Source organism: Homalodisca vitripennis, chromosome 2, assembly GCF_021130785.1.
Source record: "Homalodisca vitripennis isolate AUS2020 chromosome 2, UT_GWSS_2.1, whole genome shotgun sequence".
Classification (NCBI taxonomy): Eukaryota; Metazoa; Arthropoda; class Insecta; order Hemiptera; family Cicadellidae; genus Homalodisca; species Homalodisca vitripennis.
The window spans coordinates 219,055,329-219,077,161 of NC_060208.1; the positions used below are offsets into that span (position 1 = coordinate 219,055,329).

A 21,833-nucleotide genomic window follows, 5' to 3' on the forward strand; every position below is an offset into this window, starting at 1 on the left:
GTTATACTGTTCACAGGGATTTCGAGATTGAATATGTATTACATATTTTGAATAATGCATAGTGGAAATTCAATGAATGTAAAGGAAGGTAGAGTTATATAATGTAACATATACCACCTGACACATGGCTAGCATAGTTATACTGTCCACAGGGATTTCGAGATTGAATATGTATTACAGATTTTGAATAATGCATAGTGGAAAATCAATGAATGTAAAGGAAGGTAGAGTTCGATAATGTAGCATATACCGCCTGACACATGGGCTAGCATAGTTATACTGTCCACAGTGATTTCAAGATTGAATATGTATTACAGATTTTGAATAATGCATAGTGGAAATTCAATGAATGTAAAGGAAGGTAAAGTTTCGATAATGTAGCATATACAGCCTGACACATAGCTAGCATAGTATACTGTCCACAGGGATTTCGAGATTGAATATGTATTACAGATTTTGAATAATGCATAGTGGAAAATCAATGAATGTAAAGGAAGGTAGAGTTCTATAATGTAGCATATACCGCCTGACACATGGCTAGCATAGTTATACTGGTCCACAGTGATTTCGAGATTGAACATGTATTACATATTTTGAATAATGCATAGTGGAAATTCAATGAATGTAAAGGAAGGTAGAGTTCGATAATGTAGCATATACCGCCTGACACATGGCTAGCATAGTTTATACTGTCCACAGGGATTTCGAGATTGAATATGTATTACATATTTTGAATAATGCATAGTGGAAATTCAATGAATGTAAAGGAAGGTAGAGTTCGATAATGTAGCATATACAGCCTGACACATAGCTAGCATAGTTATACTGTTCACAGGGATTTCGAGATTGAATATGTATTACATATTTTGAATAATGCATAGTGGAAATTCAATGAATGTAAAGGAAAGTAGAGTTCGATAATGTAGCATATACAGCCTGACACATAGCTAGCATAGTTATACTGTTCACAGGGATTTCGAGATTGAATATGTATTACATATTTTGAATAATGCATAGTGGAAATTCAAATGAATGTAAAGGAAGGTAGAGTTATATAATGTAACATATACCACCTGACACATGGCTAGCATAGTTATACTGTCCACAGGGATTTCGAGATTGAATATGTATTACAGATTTTGAATAATGCATAGTGGAAATTCAATGAATGTAAAGGAAGGTAGAGTTTGATAATGTAGCATATACCGCCTGACACATGGCTAGCATAGTTATACTGTTCACAGTGATTTCAAGATTGAATATGTATTACAGATTTTGAATAATGCCATAGTGGAAAATTCAATGAATGTAAAGGAAGATAGAGTTCGATAATGTATCGTATACCGCCTGACACATGGCTAGCATAGTTATACTGTCCACAGGGATTTCGAGATTGAATATGTATTACAGATTTTGAATAATGCATAGTGGAAATTCAATGAATGTCTAGGAAGGTGGAGTTCTATAATGTAGCATATACCACCTGACACATAGCTAGCATAGTTATACTGTCCACAGTGATTTCGAGATTGAATATGTATTACAGATTTTGAATAATGCATAGTGGAAATTCAATGAATGTAAAGGAAGGTAGAGTTCTATAATGTAGCATATACCGCCTGACACATGGCTAGCATAGTTATTACTGTCCACAGTGATTTCGAGATTGAATATGTATTACAGATTTTGAATAATGCATAGTGGAAATTCAATGAATGTAAAGGAAGGTAGAGTTCTATTAATTGTAGCATATACCGCCTGACACATGGCTAGCATAGTTATACTGTCCACAGGGATTTCGAGATTGAATATGTATTACAGATTTTGAATAATGCATAGTGGAAATTCAATGAATGTAAAGGAAGGTAGAGTTATATAATGTAACATATACCACCTGACACATAGCTAGCATAGTTTATACTGCCCACAGTGATTTCGAGATTGAATATGTATTACATATTTTGAATAATGCATAGTGGAAATTCAATGAATGTAAAGGAAGGTAGAGGTTCTATAATGTAGCATATACCGCCTGACACATGGCTGCATAGTTATACTGTCCACAGTGATTTCGAGATTGAATATGTATTACAGATTTTTGAATAATGCATAGTGGAAATTTCATGAATGTAAAGGAAGGTAGAGTTCTATAATGTAGCATATACCGCCTGACACATGGCTAGCATAGTTTATACTGTCCACAGTGATTTCGAGATTGAATATGTATTACAGATTTTGAATAATGCATAGTGGAAATTCAATGAATGTAAAGGAAGGTAGAGTTCTATAATGTAGCATATAACCGCCTGACACATGGCTAGCATAGTTATACTGTCCCACAGTGATTTCGAGATTGAATATGTTATTACAGATTTTGAATAATGCATAGTGGAAATTCAATGAATGTAAAGGAAGGTATGAGTTCTATAATGTAGCATATACCACCTGACACATGGCTAGCATTAGTTATACTGTCCACAGGGATTTCGAGATTGAATATGTATTACAGATTTTGAATAATGCATAGTGGAAATTCAATGAATGTAAAGGAAGGTAGAGTTCGATAATGTAGCATATACCGCCTTACACATGGCTAGCATAGTTATACTGTCCACAGGGATTTCGAGATTGAATATGTATTACATATTTTGAATAATGCATAGTGGAAATTCAATGAATGTAAAGGAAGGTAGAGTTATATAATGTAACATATACCACCTGACACATGGCTAGCATAGTTATACTGTTCACAGGGATTTCGAGATTGAATATGTATTACATATTTTGAATAATGCATAGTGGAAATTCAATGAATGGTAAAGGAAGGTAGAGTTCGATAATGTAGCATATACCGCCTGACACATGGCTAGCATAGTTATACTGTCCACAGTGATTTCAAGATTGAATATGTTATTACAGATTTTGAATAATGCATAGTGGGAAATTCAATGAATGTAAAGGAAGGTAGAGTTTCGATAATGTAGCATATACAGCCTGACACATAGCTAGCATAGTTTATACTGTCCACAGGGATTTTCGAGATTGAATATGTAATTACAGATTTTGAATAATGCATAGTGGAAATCAATGAATGTAAAGGAAGGTAGAGTTCTATAATGTAGCATATACCGCCTTGACACATGGCTAGCATAGTTATACTGTCCACAGTGATTTCGAGATTGAACTATGTATTACATATTTTGAATAATGCATAGTGGAAATTCAATGAATGTAAAGGAAGGTAGAGTTCGATAATGTAGGCATATACCGCCTGACACATGGCTAGCATAGTTATACTGTCACAGGGATTTCGAGATTGAATATGTATTACATATTTTGAATAATGCATAGTGGAAATTCAATGAATGTAAAGGAAGGTAGAGTTCGATAATGTAGCATATACAGCCTGACACAGCTAGCATAGTTATACTGTTCACAGGGATTTCGAGATTGAATATGTATTACATATTTTGAATAATGCATAGTGGAAATTCAATGAATGTAAAGGAAGGTAGAGTTCGATAATGTAGCATATACAGCCTGACACATAGGTAGCATAGTTATACTGTTCACAGAGATTTCGAGATTGAATATGTATTACAGATCTTTTGAATAATGCATAGTGGAAATTCAATGAATGTAAAGGAAGGTAGAGTTATATAATGTAACATATACCACCTGACACATGGCTAGCATAGTTATACTGTTCACAGGGATTTCGAGATTGAATATGTATTACATATTTTGAATAATGCATAGTGGAAATTCAATGAATGTAAAGGAAGGTAGAGTTATATAATGTAACATATACCACCTGACACATGGCTAGCATAGTTATACTGTCCACAGGGATTTCGAGATTGAATATGTATTACAGATTTTGGAATAATGCATAGTGGAAATTCAAATGAATGTAAAGGAAGGTTAGAGTTCGATAATGTAGCATATACCGCCTGACACATGGCTAGCATAGTTTATACTGGTCCACAGTGATTTCAAGATTGAATATGTATTACAGAGTTTTGAAATAATGCATAGTGGAAATTCAATGAATGTAAAGGAAGGATAGAGTTCGATAATGTATCATATACCGCCTGACACATGGCTAGCATAGTTATACTGTCCACAGGGATTTCGAGATTGAATATGTATTACAGATTTTGAATAATGCATAGTGGAAATTCAATGAATGTCTAAAGGAAGGTGGAGTTCTATAATGTAGCATATACCACCTGACACATAGCTAGCATAGTTATACTGTCCACAGTGATTTCGAGATTTAATATGTATTACAGATTTTTGAATAATGCATAGTGGAAATTCAATGAATGTAAAGGAAGGTAGAGTTCTATAATGTAGCATATACCGCCTGACACATGGCTATCATAGTTATACTGTCCACAGGGATTTCGAGATTGAATATGTATTACAGATTTTGAATAATGCATAGTGGAAATTCAATGAATGTGGATAGTTCGATGAATGTAAAGGACACAGGTAGAGTATAGTCCATCAAGATGAATATGTATCGTAATGCATAGATATGAATATACCGCCTGACACATGGCTAGCATAGTTATACTGTCCACAGGGATTTCGAGATTGAATGCATAGTGATTATCAGATATTTGATAGCTAGTGAACTGTCCACAGTGATTTCGAGATTAGTGAAAATAATGCATAGTGGAAATTCAATGAATGTAAAGGAAGGTAGAGTTATATAATGTAACATATACCACCTGACATGGCTAGCTAGCATATGTTAAGTAAAGAAGGTAGACAGGGATTCAGGAGATTTCGAGAAATATGTATTACATATTTTGAATAATGCATAGTGGAAATTCAATGAATGTAAAGGAAGGTAGAGTTCTATAATGTAGCATATACCGCCTGACACATGGCTAGCATAGTTATACTGTCCACAGTGATTTCGAGATTGAATATGTATTACAGATTTTGAATAATGCATAGTGGAAATTCAATGAATGTAAAGGAAGGTAGAGTTCTATAATGTAGCATATACCGCCTGACACATGGCTAGCATAGTTATACTGTCCACAGGGATTTCGAGATTGAATATGTATTACAGATTTTGAATAATGCATAGTGGAAATTCAATGAATGTAAAGGAAGGTAGAGTTCGATAATGTTAGCATATACCGCCTGACACATGGCTAGCATAGTTATACTGTCCCACAGGGATTTCGAGATTGAATATGTATTACATATTTTGAATAATGCATAGTGGAAATTCAAATGAATGTAAAGGAATGTAGAGTTCTATAATGTAACATATACCACCTGACACATGGCTAGCATAGTTATACTGTCCACAGGGATTTCGAGATTGAATATGTATTACATATTTTGAAATTAATGCATAGTGGAAATTCAATGAATGTAAAGGAAAGGTACAGTTATATAATGTAACATCTACCACCTGACACATGGCTAGCATAGTTATAACTGTTTCACAGGGATTTCGAGATTGAATATGTATTACATATTTTGAATAATGCATAGTGGGAAATTCAATGAATGTAAAGGAAAGTAGAGTTATATAATGTAACATATACCACCTGACACATGGCTAGCATAGTTATACTGTCCACAGGGATTTCGAGATTGAAATATGTATTACAGATTTTGAATAATGCATAGTGGAAATTCAATGAATGTAAAGGAAGGTAGAGTTATATAATGTAACATCTACCACCTGACACATGGCTAGCATAGTTATAACTGTCCACAGGGATTTCGAGATTGAATATGTATTACAGATTTTGAATAATGCATAGTGGAAATTCAATGAATGTAAAGGAAGGTAGAGTTCGATAATGTAGCATATACCGCCTGACACATGGCTAGCATAGTTATACTGTCCACAGGGATTTCGAGATTGAATATGTATTACATATTTTGAATAATGCATAGTGGAAATTCAATGAATGTAAAGGAAGGTAGAGTTCGATAATGTAGCATATACCGCCTGACACATGGCTAGCATAGTTATACTGTCCACAGTGATTTTCAAGATTGAATATGTATTACAGATTTTGAATAATGCATAGTGGAAATTTCAATGAATGTAAAGGAAGATAGAGTTCGAATAATGTATCATATACCGCCTGGAACACATGGCTAGCATAGTTATACTGTCCACAGGGATTTTCGAGATTGAATATGTATTACAGATTTTGAATAATGCATAGTGGAAATTCAATGAATGTCTAGGAAGGTGGAGTTCTATAATGTAGCATATACCACCTGACACATAGCTAGCATAGTTATAACTGTCCACAGTGATTTCGAGATTAAATATGTATTACAGATTTTGAAATAATGCATAGTGGAAATTCAATGAATGTAAAGGAAGGTAGAGTTCTATAATGTAGCATATACCGCCTGACACATGGCTAGCATAGTTATACTGTCCACAGTGATTTCGAGATTGAATATTTATTTACAGATTTTGAATAATGCATAGTGGAAATTCAATGAATGTAAAGGAAGATAGAGTTCTATAATGTAGCATATACCGCCTGACACATGGCTAGCATAGTTATACTGTCCACAGGGATTTCGAGATTGAATATGTATTACAGATTTTGAATAATGCATAGTGGGAAATTCAATGAATGTAAAGGAAGGTAGAGTTATATAATGTAACATATACCACCTGACACATTGCTAGCATAGTTATACTGTTCACAGGGATTTCGAGATTGAATATGTATTACATATTTTGAATAATGCATAGTGGAAATTCAATGAATGTAAAGGAAGGTAGAGTTATATAATGTAACATATACCACCTGACACATGGCTAGCATAGTTATACTGTCCACAGGATTTCGAGATTGAATATGTATTACAGATTTTTGAATAATGCATAGTGGAAATTCAATGAATGTAAAGGAAGGTAGAGTTCGATAATGTAGCATATACCGCTTGACACATGGCTGGCATAGTTATACTGTCCACAGTGATTTCAAGATTGAATATGTATTAAAGATTTTGAATAATGCATAGTGGAAATTCAATGAATGTAAAGGAAGATAGAGTTCGATAATGTATCATATACCGCCTGACACATGGCTAGCATAGTTATACTGTCCACAGGGATTTCGAGATTGAATATGTATTACAGATTTTGAATAATGCATAGTGGAAATTCAATGAATGTAAAGGAAGGTAGAGTTATATAATGTAGCATATACCGCCTGACACATGGCTAGCATAGTTATACTGTCCACAGTGATTTCGAGATTGAATATGTATTACAGATTTTGAATAATGCATAGTGGAAATTCAATGAATGTAAAGGAAGGTAGAGTTCTATAATGTAGCATATACCGCCTGACACATGGGTAGCATAGTTATACTGTTCACAGGGATTTCGAGATTGAATATGTATTACAGATTTTGAATAATGCATAGTGGAAATTCAATGAATGTAAAGGAAGTTAGATTTCTATAATGTAGCATATACCGCCTGACACATGGCTAGCATAGTTATAATGTCCACAGTGATTTCGAGATTGAATACGTATTACAGATTTTGAATAATGCATAGTGGAAATTCAATGAATGTAAAGGAAGGTAGAGTTCGATAATGTAGCATATACCGCCTGACACATGGCTAGCATAGTTATACTGTCCACAGGGATTTCGAGATTGAATATGTATTACAGATTTTGAATAATGCATATTGGAAATTTATTGATTTTTACGATGTTATAAAATCATATATATATATATATATATATATATATATATATATTTCTTAAATATATCGAAAAACATTAAAATTACTTACTATTAAAAGGACATTACTATTTTAAATTGTGTTTTTGTTATTTCTTCATGGATAACAGTAATTTGATTTTTAAAATTTACTCTTGGTACTGAGAACAGTACTTGAGAGTGTAATATAAAATACGATGTGTTACGTAACAGGTTTCTCTGAGGCTACATGCACAATTTCCAGCCTACAGCTAATTTTTTTCGAAATATCTTGATAGTCATACAATCATACACAAAATAAAGATTTATGTTTACGAGTTATCAAAAAGACATTGTGTCCACCTACTTAATGGTAGGCTTTGATGACGCTAAGCCAAATTTATGGTTGTACGTGCCCTATCTGAAAATTAATTCTTGTTTATGTTAAAATGCAGTTTCTTTCATATTTTGCAGTCCGCAGATTAAATGTGTCTCAAGATATACTTCCACACAATATATTATATTATAGTTTACTGGGTCAGGTTTACTAGCAGTGTTTAAGTAATAAAAATAGGCTTACGGTAAGGTGTGGAGGATACGTAAGAGAACACTTTTCACGAATTTTTGCATTGACTATCGAATTTACTGTTTTAACTTACTGTATCAATAACCTACTTATATTAATACGTTACTGTTATATTTTTATATTGTTATGTTCAGCTCCGTTACAAATTTATTTAATATGCTATTTCCTCTTGGCCATCATAGTTACCCACTAGACCAATGTAAAAATGTTTTATAACGCTCAGCCACATTCCATCGATTGAGAAAGGCCGTCTTCAAACACAGCGATGCGTATATATGAAAGTCCAGTGGATAGTTCGTTTTCGAAATATTGTGTGGACAGACAGATAAAAAAAACAATTATAAAAACAATTATAATAACAATTATAAACCCCTCGTGTGATAAGCTTCGATAACGGGTGCCAAGTATATTATTACATAAAAATATTTATTGTTCTTATATGTAATATTTAAGATTTTTACATATTCTTCCCTTTTAGGCGTTCTATTTTTACTTTGTGAATAATGTTTCGGAATGAAAATATATAAATGTCAAAAAAGTTTTGAATGAAAAAAGGTCAGTATAATAATGATTTCATTAAAATATATTGACTTTTTCACGTTTCACGTGTCAAGTGAAGTCTTAAAGTTATTTAGAAACTATAGTTAAAGGTAGTCATTATTGTTTAACTTGGTTATACAATAACGGTTTAAATTATTTTGCTATAAAACAGATTGTTAATATTTAATTGAAAAATTGACATAAATGGACATTCTTTTTGAATTTTGTACTGTTCGTTTTCAAGGAAAATAAATATATTTCCAGCTCAATTACGTAACTAAGATTTGGAAAATTATGTCGCTTGTAACTGATATTTTACCAGGACAGCAAGACATACATGTTTGATTAGTTACATGTACTGCATCTCTGTGTGATTAGGTTAGTTAGTTTAGTTCACAAAACAATATCTGACACGATGGAACTCGCTGATTACCATGCAAAATGCGGTTCGCTCAGAGTTGACACGAGATACAAGTAACTGTGACGCTTGTGTGCAGCAAACTTCGCCAGTTCAAGTTGAAAATTGTTCGCTAATTGAACTTATCCTACTGTTTAATTTCTTCCTTAACTGTGTTACAACTGGGTTGTTGCTCGCTAACTGAGTACATTAAAAACTAACTTGCCCTCGCTAATTTACTATTGTCTGTTGCTCCGCCTTTATATTTAACGCTCGGTAGAGAAAATTGGAGCCAGAAATCTGTTAAATGTCAGTACACCTTCCGCATAAGCATAATATTCAATGAACACATCCTATTTTTTGTAAGAATTTAAATAAACAATAGTACAATGAAAATCCGTTTATAAAAACAATTAAAATGATCATATATATATATTACAATGGTTATGTTGTGTTAGATAATTATTTGAATTGTTTGAGATAATTGACCGCACTAACTAGTTTTATTACGCGTATAATTAATTTACCATATCTATGTAGCAGTTTAAAATTTGAAGCACTGACAGAGTGTTTTTTGCAACTTTGGATATTATTTACTGTTACTATATATGTCAAAACGTTAATTTATTTTCAGGATAAAATAGGTCATCTCTCACAGGAATTAATAATTATAGTAGCAATACTATGCATGACCTTTACACAAATTCAATCCATTGTGGACCATATCAGCAGTGTAGCGGGTACAATGGTTATCACAAGATAACCAGATCAAGCAACATCGAGCGTGGCTGCAGCTTGGATGGGTGACCGCTGAGAGATCCTGTCCTTGCAAGCAGCCCGCCAGCCTGGCCATTGGTGGTGGATCGGAAGTCACCTTTAAGCCGTTGGTCACCGGGTAAGTTGTGTTAGAGAGGGCTTCTTGCCTTAACTTTGCCTGGTAAAATAAGAAATCTTTACTTTACTTTTATATCATCCAAAACAAAATAAACAATTGCCGGTATATTAATATAAATTTTATCAATCCATGATTTAATTTAAATACATGTACTGCTTAGTATTTTTTGTATTATAAAATATATTTCCTTCCGATCATGATAATAATATTTTTATTCTCTCCTTTAGAGAATCCTGAGGACAAAATCATTTTAAAGTTTGCGTCCAGTTTTGATGTCTCAAGGGCGCCGAGGAGATGTGTAAAACACACATTCTTATCTTGGCAGTACGACGTGGTTTATTATTTTGCACGCAGTCAACTCCGTTATGTAAATCACAGAGAATGAGATAATGGCTACCAATATCTAGAATCAGCTCCTCTCCCGTACTTCCCCGACTGCGATCACGACCGTTATATAGCTGTAGGCTACACTGTACTGGCCTCAAAGCAACAAAGGTCTTACACCTGTTGAGAGGAAAATGTACGGGAGAACGTTTCTCATCTTGTGTGTGCTTTTGTTTGTGGTCTCAGCCGTTCCTGTACATCAGCAGGCTCTGGAATCTGGTATGTTTTTACTATTTTCTCGTTTAAATATGGATAGTTATTACTTTAATTTTCTATAGTATGTGGAATTAAATATTTTATAATTCAATGGTATTATATATTATCTAAGCTAAATCTGTTATTAATTGATGAATTGGTTTTCATAAATTATTTTAATATTTTAATTAGTAAAATATAAAATAAAAGAAAGAAAGCATATTCTGAATGACGTAGAGTGGTTGCAATGTTTGCTGCTATTATTGTAAATATACTAAGCTCCTTTACAATAGCTATTTAAATTACTAATAATTTTATAATTCAAAACACAATTCCAAATGATATTTCATTAGTTAAGTGTTTATTGTGGTAATGCATAACAATAATATGAAACAGAAATACGTGCCACATAGTTAAAACAAATATAATGATTGTGTTGTATTAACAAAACATGAATGTAGTTACAGTACATTTTGTTACTTTACTACTACACTACTTGTAGTTACAGTACTAGTTTGTACAAACTTTGTTTACGTTTACCAGCAATATTATTATTGAGAGATCAGGTACAACCTTTACAACAGCTTTCATCTTTTTGATTTTAGTGACGTAATCAGAGATAGCTGTTATCCTTTTGTTATGTCCACCTGTTCCACACTGCATAATTCATGAATTTTATCCCGCGAAATTGTTTAGAAAGTCTCTCTTTAAGTTCATAAATTACCGAGACTTATGTGGCCAGTAATGATTTCTCTCATAACACTTAAGTTTACGTATACATTTTATACTAAAATATAAAAGAGTATATCATAAGTTGTGATATCACATATAGTTGCAATTACAGAACTTTGACATTAGTTTTCTGAAAAAATATATCTTGTCTACCTATTTAACTACTACGAATTCCATATTCCAGGAGTCACGTCTGTGAAAACGTGATTTCAAATGCTGAACTAAGCGGAAGGAGAATTGAAGCAGAATTTAAAATATTTATTGAAACAACCTCTCTCACTACATAAAAAAAATATGGTATATGCTCGGAATGCAGTATATATCTACGGAAACCAAGTCTATTCTCGGAATGCGAAAATGTTATGGCCGTGACGCGGGACCCTCATTTATAAATAATTTGTTTCAAAATACAATTACACTACCGGTATAGCTAATGGTGATTTCATGGCCTAAGGATAATTTTAATTAATTCTAAGCCTTAAGTAATAACTTGTGTTTTTACGTATTACTTTATTTGGTTGACTTTCACAGATTTGTGGAAAAAACAACTTAGTAAGGAAATTTATTATAACTAATAAAGTACCTGGATCTATTCTGACAATGCTAAGACAACATGTAACACAGTACCACCTTCACTACCAATGCATCAACGTGTAATAGCCTCCTCATAGTGGTAGTGCTGCCCCTTGGTGTTCTACCAAGCCAGCAATTACGCCAGTGGAATGTACTTTAATGGTGTGTCAGTATCATTCTAATACATCGTATGTTCTAGAACCAGATATAGAAGAAAGGAGAAGCGCTTGCACCACCTATCTCTGGACTGCCGTCAGTATCTACAATGTCTCTACACAGTTTGACGTTGGCTGTGCGGCCCATTGCCAGTTCCAGGATCGTGGCTATACCAGTGGTCATTGTGTCAATGGCATTTGTCATTGTATAACATAACCTGATTATTATATCAAATAAATTATATATAAGAATACATTCAATAAAGCGTGCATTCTATAAATATAATTATTAATTATCCTCATTGAATTAGGGGTGGTATTAAATTCGACCTCTTTTATATAATTTTATCCAGGGGTTATTCCGTAAGATAATATTTCTGACGGCCAGGTCAGGATCAATATGTGGACAGTAATTATTTTCTAAGTCTTAATATAAATCGTGGTTGACGATCAAGGCAAAATTACAGTACAGTGTGGTTTTGCGTATGACGACGACTTACCTGACTAGTGCAAAGAACAGTATCCTTATTTTTCTTTGGTTTGGAAGATTTCAATGGCTCTAATGTTCAATGGCTATTTGATAGAGCAGATAAGACAGGATGGAATGCATATATTTAAATTTTCTAAATAAGGATATATTTACCTAAGATGTAATATGGGAAATTCCAAGTTTATTTCAGTATTAAGGTGACGGTCCTTTAGAAGCATTTGAAACAAAACTCGTATTCCATCCAATCAGAGCACGATGCGGTTGTTAAAGTTAGGCGATGTTCACTTTATGATAGCTATCAATACCAGAAAACGGATCAAGTCAGTCTAGGTCAATATTACTGGCCCGCACACAATCTGTCCGTTCTTATCTCCAATTTCATCTTGTAATATTATTACCTCTCACAAGTATTCTAGATTAGGTCCTCTAGAATTTTTCAATACTAACTGCTCTATACTATCTCAAAATATGTTTTTCTTTCGTTGCCATTATTGAGGTGCACTAGTTTTTTTCCCTTATTCAGACAGAGAAAACTCGACGGCACAAGATAAAAATATCTCTCGAGACTGCAAAGATCATTAAACTATGAAAACTCCTCTAGAGGATCTAATTACAAACATTGGCGTATCTTGGATGCCCAAATGGGGGGTGAGGGTTCTTACAAACGCCAAGCAGTTGGAGAATCTTCCGCACTTCCCAGTCAAGCTGGGCTCTGGGGCACTCCCTTAGAGCAAGTTTAAAAGCTTTATAATTAATAAATTGTTAGATTGAGACATTTCTGAGAGAATATGTTTTATTTCATGTTCTATAAAAACAACTATAATGTAAGTGAGCGTTTTATATTTGGGAAATCGTTCGACACAATTTCTTCAGATTGTGAGTTATCCCCTGTTTCATAAAGAATTTATAATTTTTAGTACAGTAGCCAAGTAAGCTAATAGGCATAGTTTAAAATGGTAAAAGAAGTAGTATCATAACTTTTGTTTATGGAAAGTGTGTTTAAAGTAATATAGAATTACTGGTAGTGTGTCCATTGAACCACGTCTCTGGCAAGACAATGATAAATTTATAATGCATAGTTTCATGAATAGTGCAATCTCTTGTATGCATAAATAATTACCATAATTATATTATCCACCTAACGGTAACTACTGCTACTAATGTAGATTGTAGCTACTAATATGGCGTCATCATCAATATTCTATTACCACAGGCGCTTTTATTGTACTTACCATACTTTAAATGACTCTTTAATTTTTAAATTTATATAAAGACTAAGTATGTGCCGAGTATGTTGATAATGGTTGATTCAAAATTATTTATCACCCGAAATAATTTTTTTTAATTTGCATTGTTTATAAATTCTTTAAAGTAATAAAATTATATGATATATAAATTTTATTTCCTGATTTTCTATTTTAATAATAAATAAATTTTTTGTAAATAAATATAAATCGCTTCTAAGTTTCCATAATGTGTACGTAATTTTGGTTTAAATAGGAATAGAAGGATAATTTAAGTGTTCATGTTTAGTGCTATTAGAATTGTAGCGTTCTCTCACCACTAGTTATTTATTAATTAACATGTAAATCTGAAAAAAATAAATTAGCATTGACAACAGTAAAAATTAAAGTAAAGTAATGTCTTATTTTACCAAGCAAAGTTGGGGCTAAGATGCACTCTCTAACAGTTAATCTGGTGACCGCGGTTTAAATATGACTTCAGAACCACCAGCAAAGGCCAGGCAGGCAGACTGCTTGCAAGGACAGGATCGCTCAGCGGTCACACATCCAAGCAGCAGCCAAGCTCGACGTTGCTTAATTTCGTTATTTCGCGATGACCGCCATACCCACTGCAATATACAATACTACAACAATGGTAACTGTAGATGTACCGGAGATACAATATTTGCGATAGTAATCTTACCCGTTCTGCTGTATTTTAATATTATAATTATTGTTGTATAAAATATCAGTTTTATCATAATTTTGAATGATAACCTTATTGATTATAACCTTTTATCTACAGCATGAAAATTTTTGACTTTAGCCGCTGTGCCAAATTATAACTACATTCTGCGCGTTTACTGCATCGCAGTAACATTACTGTAATATTTTTGTACACTAATTCAAAAATACTAATTATGCTGTGGTTTAAATATAGTTAGAATAGACTTGATAACACGTAGATTTTTACGTGTTCACCGCATTAGTGTAAAATTTGTAATATTTTGAAAGTCAAAAGTCACTATTTATTTTTTTAATGTAAATACTATTAAACTAAATACGGTATCTTACCTAAATTAATTCATAAAAATTCTCTGACCTTAGTCAGTTATTAATAATACAAAAGTTATCAATAATCTTAACTATTAGACCCCATGAAACTTAATCCCTGGACTTTAAACTATGACAATTCTTCAGCAAACATTATGTGGCATTATTATTATTATGTATTATTTTAAATATACTGACATTACCGACTCGCTATACGTGCTGTATTTAAAAACGACATATTTAATTTATCATGGCATCCTTTGTATACAGCATAAATATTTAAGTACTTTTAAACGTGAGAAATGAGTTATGCTTTGAAGATTTTCTTAGGGTTATGTTATATTTTCAAAAAATCTTACCAGTAATAATATTTTTACTATACAGTTAAGGTCCATCTTGTAAATAAACGTATTACCAAGAGCAAACAAGGACATTTTACGAATGCAAAACGTTTGAAGTCAACTGTTTTTATTACTTAACTCACAAACAAAATGCATCTTGTCGGAACACTTGCCGATCCACCACTTAAATACGTCATTGACTGCCAGACAGCGGTATTCACCGAACACATCCGGCTCATCTGTGTCCCAGTTGGAGTAACACACTCTGGCTCCGGTCGACTTCCAGTAGATGCCATGTGTACTGCAGCGGTTGCAGCGGTGTCTATGGCTATCTTTGTCCTTACCCTTGTGTTTATGAGCTCGCCCTGATGTCCATACGAATTCCCCAGGAACTGAAAATATTTATGTATTTTAGTCATTTTCGTAGTTTTATGTTAAATATATTGCAATACAAATAAGTAATATTTAATTTTATGGAGGTTTAAATTTTTTAGACTTTAGATATCTGATACTTCATGCAAATATATAGTGATTTGTAAGAGCAGTTTTCAAATACCTAAGTATCTATGGCTTATTATAAGTCTCGATTTTGGATACAGCCAAAGTAATGAATTCAGCTATTATAAAAGAGGCGAGTCAAATATAGCTACTCTAAATATATCAAGAAAAACGTTAGAGTTATAAAAAAGAAACAAAATGGAATACATTTAAATAACTTATAGAGAAATTAAGTAAACTTTTATCGTCCAATTTGAGAAAAAAGACGTTCCAAAAGTGGAGGACCTATTACATGTTGAAAGTTTTTGACTAAGAATCGGTAAGTTTGTTATCTAAAATATTAATTTTCAAAATAAGGGACTAAAACAAAATTTAGAATTCAACGTAGAATTAGTTTGTTTACAAATTTTTATAATAAAACAGTGAATCTATGACATTAATAATCTGTAGCAAATATATAAGTAAATTAAGTGTCATAATATCGTTTTGTTTAAATTTGCAAGCAAAAAAGTAGGTTTTTCAATATTTAAATGAGAGTAACTATAATAGTTTAATGTAAATTGGTAGATACATCATGTTATACTTGAATTTTAAGCAATTAAAAACATGGTTCCGTAAATAAATACTAAGTAACAAAAACCAAACATAAGTCCAAGAAACATACCGCAACGCAACAAATTCTGAAATAAACTAACCGGAAATAACTAACTAACCCCTGGGACACCCAACCATCTGCCCACCAGGCCACATGATTACCTGACTACCAGAAACTATAAAGATCTGCACACCTAACCATCTCAATCATTTAACCTGCATTATGCAAGATATGGTAAAGAGACGTAACTAATATAACATAAAGTAATTTACACTAATCTATCATACCAGCAAGCTAACAAACAATTTAACCAATTAACCACCTTACTACTGAACAAGAAAACGAACACAACGTAACCTAACTTGGTCTAACATAAGCTAAACTAACCTAACCTAACTAAATATAACCTAACCTAAACTAAGACAACCGAACCGAAACTAACTAAACCTAATATAACATAAGCCAACCTAACTTCACCTAACCTAATATAACCTATTCGTACGAATTTTTAAATTACAACAGTATTTACCTATTTTTAATATTTTCTGTAACAAATGCATCATACAACTTAAACTCAGTTAATTTATAATTTTATTTTTATTTTAAGCTAAATATTTTGTTTATGTTACTGATATGTTTTTAATATTGAACATGTGCGAACCTAATTTGAAATATATTTCCATTTATAAAATAAATTCCTTTAATTATAGACATATATATGTCGTATATTTATCACTCGTTGGGTGTTTATTTCTTATTTGTTACTTACTACTTAAGAAAAAAAAATATTGTTAAATTTATTTATTTCACTCTTTAACTTACCTTTTCGATCCATGAATTTTTCCAAAAGTATTTGTTCCTGCTTACTGTTGATCGCAGCTAGTTTCATGCCCAGTGACTTGCAGACTCTGAGAGCATCGGCCCAGCTGGCCTGTACGAAAAGTTATCATATTTATTTTAAATATATTTACCACAGAACAGCAATATATTTGCAGATATAAGTTTGATTTATAACCATAACTTCCATTTAATCATTTCCTTATATATCAAAATTAAAACTATATACTTAGGAATTAAAAAAAGAATACATTTTGGGTAATGCTAATTTTAATATTATAAAAGTATTATCCAATTTGATTCATGAAACTTGTTAACAGGTGAAACTAATGCATCTATTTAAAAAATGTCTTATAATATTATGGGTTTTACACACTATATGTTGAGAAATCTTATTTAAGCTCTGGTATAACATTATATGAGGCATTTAACTTGATATTTGCCAATGTAGTATATATCTTGTCAATTTTTCAAACTTATTACAAAAAGGGTTGTTAGTCCCAATCCCAGTTTTTTGTTTTGGTTTTGTTCCTATTATGTCAAATTCTTTGAAATAATAATGTGTTGTCTTTTAGAGCGTGAACGCATTACGCGTTTGCTTGTCCAATAATATCTATAGAAACATAGAAATAATTAAGAGAAAGAACAATTCAGTTATTTAAATTTTTAAATAATATCAAATTGAATTCTTCAGCTATTATATTTTATACGAACAGTAATTTCATAAAAATTAATCGTCATCACCTAATCTAACATTCTAACCATTTGGCTCATTTTCATGAGATTCCAAAAAATGTTTTAAATCGTTTCTAGTTTTGAAGCCATATAATATCATTTTTAAATTAACACATTTTAAAATAAAATGTATTAGCTTGAGCTTCTTGAAAATTAGAGTAAATACATTTCAACATGTAATTTTAATAATACAATAAATAAAATTTAATTACCTCATAACAATATTATATTAAACATAATTATTTTGTTTTTTAACTACACCCGTACTAAGTAAATTAGCCTATAAATTATAAATCAAATTTTAACTATTATTACCTTTAGTGAAGAGTTGATATGGAATTGTTTGTCCTCCAACTGCGATGTAATCAAGTTTATATCTAGAAACACGGTACAATGTCATCTCAAAGCCCTGTATTTAAATGCTAAAATTAAATATAAATAGTTTTGAATTCAATTCATTGCATTACTATATTATATAATAAATTAGCTAATTGCCTAATTAAAATGTATGAAACACTTTATTGTTAATATCGATCTATTTACGTTTAATCAGTGTAACAAGTAACCTGTAAAGTAATATCCAGTTGCCCACGTAATTGTAAGTCCATAGATGAATATACAGACCAAACACCGCACACTCAACTCTCTTACCGATGGTAACGAGTACAAGGCCATTACCATCCTCACTCGCGAACAACTCGCTGATCAGTTGGCCGAGTCTCCGTCCGAGACTGTTATCACAGTCACTTTTGAATGACCTTTACTGATTAACCATTCTCTAAATAGAATATTGGTATCAGTTAAACAACTTTTGGTACTCTATATTACTGCAAACAGCAATGTCTCATTGACGGGTTCAAACTGATATGCAAGTAAATATTCAGTATATATAAAATCCATTCTATATATTCTACCTGTAATATATTTAGCCTGTAAGGACCAAATCGAGCAACAGTTCTTAGTAAGAAATTACTCTACATCAAATACAAACAAAAAAAACTATAATTATAGAATACTCAGCACACACACGTGGTAAGGACACATTTTCTTTAAAGTTATATTTATTAAACAATGTTATAAACAAATACTGTGCTTTGAGCAGTAGTGAGAAAGTTCAAATAAGTGAGCAAACAGTGCAGTTCACTCTGTACTCTTTTAGTGTGAGTAATCTGACAATATCTCATAAATTGATCCTGAAATCTGATGTCGGTGAGTTGACAAAATCGGAATTCAGTTTGAACTGAATAATTTAAGAAACGTGCCATTCACAACAATAGTAGCATTCCTCTTTTGAACACGGAACGTGTATTGCACTGCAGTAATAAATGTGAACCATAATTGTCAGAAGGAATCTTTTCTTCCTTAGTAACCTTTGAGTAAAACCTATCGATAGTGGAATGCCTTCAGAGCTACTGGAATATCCTGTTAACGATTTACTTCCCTTACTAATGTGTTATTGTTTCGATCTTCCTAGATCTTCTCCCTCAGACAACGAATTACGGTTTGCTATCAGTGACAGTCATCTGGAATCATGTACGTCACAAACGCTGAACAAATAGAAATGAAATTATGAAATAAATATATAAGTAAGTAATTTACATGGTAGGAATACCACACCGCATGTTGGGTAACCCATCCTCAATAGTTCTGGCAGACAGATAAAGTTTGTCAGCCAACTGTGTGATCAGTGATTAAATAAAATGCTACAGTTAGGTAGGCAGGGTGTACAACAAAAGTGGTTTGAAATGAAATCTTTTCAGAGTCTTTCAAAATTTCCTATATGTTACGTGTTAATAGATTCAATTGTCAAATTCTCATATGAATTAAAACAGGTCGTTTTAAATTTATTTATCATGTAATTTACTCCCTGCCATCTTTTTTACTCAAAAGGGTAAATAAAAAATACTAGCACCTGCTCAGCCAAATCCTATAGCTGCACCCCCATCAAACAGTGCTGTTTATAAATAAATGCAGATTCATATAGAATTTCAAGTTAACATGGCAGTTTCTTTTTGAGATATCTATAGGCAGTCAGTTAGACACAATTTAAATATTTCCATCCTCCTGAGTAATACATAATTGTTTCATTGAAATTGAATTCGGCTATTGCCATTTATACAAATGTAATGAATGTAAATAAAAGTTCTTGACAGGTATTTGGTCTTCTTATGTTAAGCTGGTTATTTTAACGTACGTATATGGGACAAAGACTTTAATGATTGAATGGTAAAAAGTAAGGACTCTTTAATGTAGTGGTAGCGCACTTCCTGGTAAAGTGGAAGAATTAAATTACGCATTTTAACTTACCAATTGAAAAATAAACGTTCTTACGAGGGTCAGTGGTGGGATATGGATACTATTAGGTTTTATAACCAACAAAGTATCTTTGTTTTGTTGCGTAACTTTAGATTCATAAAGTTACAATTGATAAATACATGTTAGAACTAAAATGAAATACTCAGAAGTGAAAACAATACATGAAGAGAGGTCTTCAATAATTTCTAGTCTCACATCTGATAAGAACAACGTTTTCCACCATTCCAGTAACTTTTGGTATTCAGTGGAAGAGATTCCGGATGTTGTGGTCTACTCCATCTATAAGCTTTATAAATGTTGAAAATTAGTAACGTATTGGCGAAATATACAAATATTTTATAAGTGGAAGGAGCTATATAAAGTTAGAATAAACTGTATTAACGTCGTTAGTATAACACTTCTTTGAGTAACAAGTTAAAATAAAAATTATAATAATTCAATCTGAAATATTTCTAAAACAAATGCTATTATTTAGTTCCACCTTAAATACTATAACACCCTGTCAAATTAGTCACTGTGATTTAATAAGTGTGTCTATAACAACACGTTTGACACCACTTTTGTCATACTACGAGGCAAATCTCTAAATCCCTTTGTAAAGCAAGGATCTCTGTGAGCCTTTGTCACTTACGTTTCTGGACTAAGGACTTTGATCCTTAGATGTCACAGCACATCTTTCTCATGAGTCGGTCCACAATCCCGACAGAAATACTGTGAAAATCCAGCTGTTGAATTGTAAAGGAAAGAAAAGTTAAATACGACATAATTAAGCAATAAATTAACTGTAACAATCTATATCAGTTTAGTTAAAGATAAGATCATCGACCAAAGAAGAACATAGACTGGAAATCCCTATACCCAATACATTACGGCAGTTGAAGCCAACCCACACCCACTCTGGTGACAAACCGGCCGGGCACCAGCTCGCGGCGAGTATGCATTTTAATTCGCCGCGTTTCATTAACACCGTTGGATTATACAGTTAGAGTTGGGATAAGAACTTGAAATTTCACAATTTTGTAGTCAATACTATGCCAATGATGATGTAGTAGATAAACATTTTAAAAGTTTATTACAAGTGTTATAAAATAAATATTATTAATTAAAAACCAAATTGAGCTTTGGCGATGGACATGAAATAATGAGTCGGCTGCTACTTTTTTTATTTATTGGTCAGGCGAGTTTCGTCTGCGAGAAAGTTTGAGATAATAAACCAAATTTTACCGTAGTATTTTTTATAAATGTTTGGAGTGAACAGTTTGTCGAGAAACGAGGTATAAATCAGAAACAAATTTCATGCAGCGCAAAAACGTACCCGCCGCCTCGCCTCCATACGCTGCAAATAGGTTTAATGTTTAAATGCTCAACCTTTATTATACTCAAATCTATAAACATTAGCAACTTATTATGGGAATATATCTAAATTTGATTAAATCAACTAATCGTTGTAGCGGGCTTCAAAACCAACAAGTACATAATAAAATGAAACATTATATGTAATTAAAGCCTATAAATTAAACCTTTTACAATACGGAATAACTTAAATGTCTAACTTAAATAGTT

General features: G+C 32.3%; 1 protein-coding gene across 1 annotated transcript in view; it reads right to left on the bottom strand.

Annotated features, from left to right (window-relative positions):
- The window catches only part of LOC124356003, a 210,295-nt gene extending 191,606 nt beyond the window's left edge, over nt 1-18,689 (bottom strand). The window contains exons 1-4 of the mRNA XM_046807148.1: nt 18,521-18,689; nt 18,270-18,331; nt 17,205-17,313; nt 15,433-15,681 (exon numbers count right to left, since the gene is read on the bottom strand). Of these exons, the coding sequence (XP_046663104.1) occupies nt 15,433-15,681; nt 17,205-17,313; nt 18,270-18,331; nt 18,521-18,635 (535 nt within the window). The 5' untranslated portion in view covers nt 18,636-18,689. The remainder of the gene's footprint in view (nt 1-15,432; nt 15,682-17,204; nt 17,314-18,269; nt 18,332-18,520) is intronic.
- Nucleotides 18,690-21,833: the final 3,144 nt, after the last annotated feature.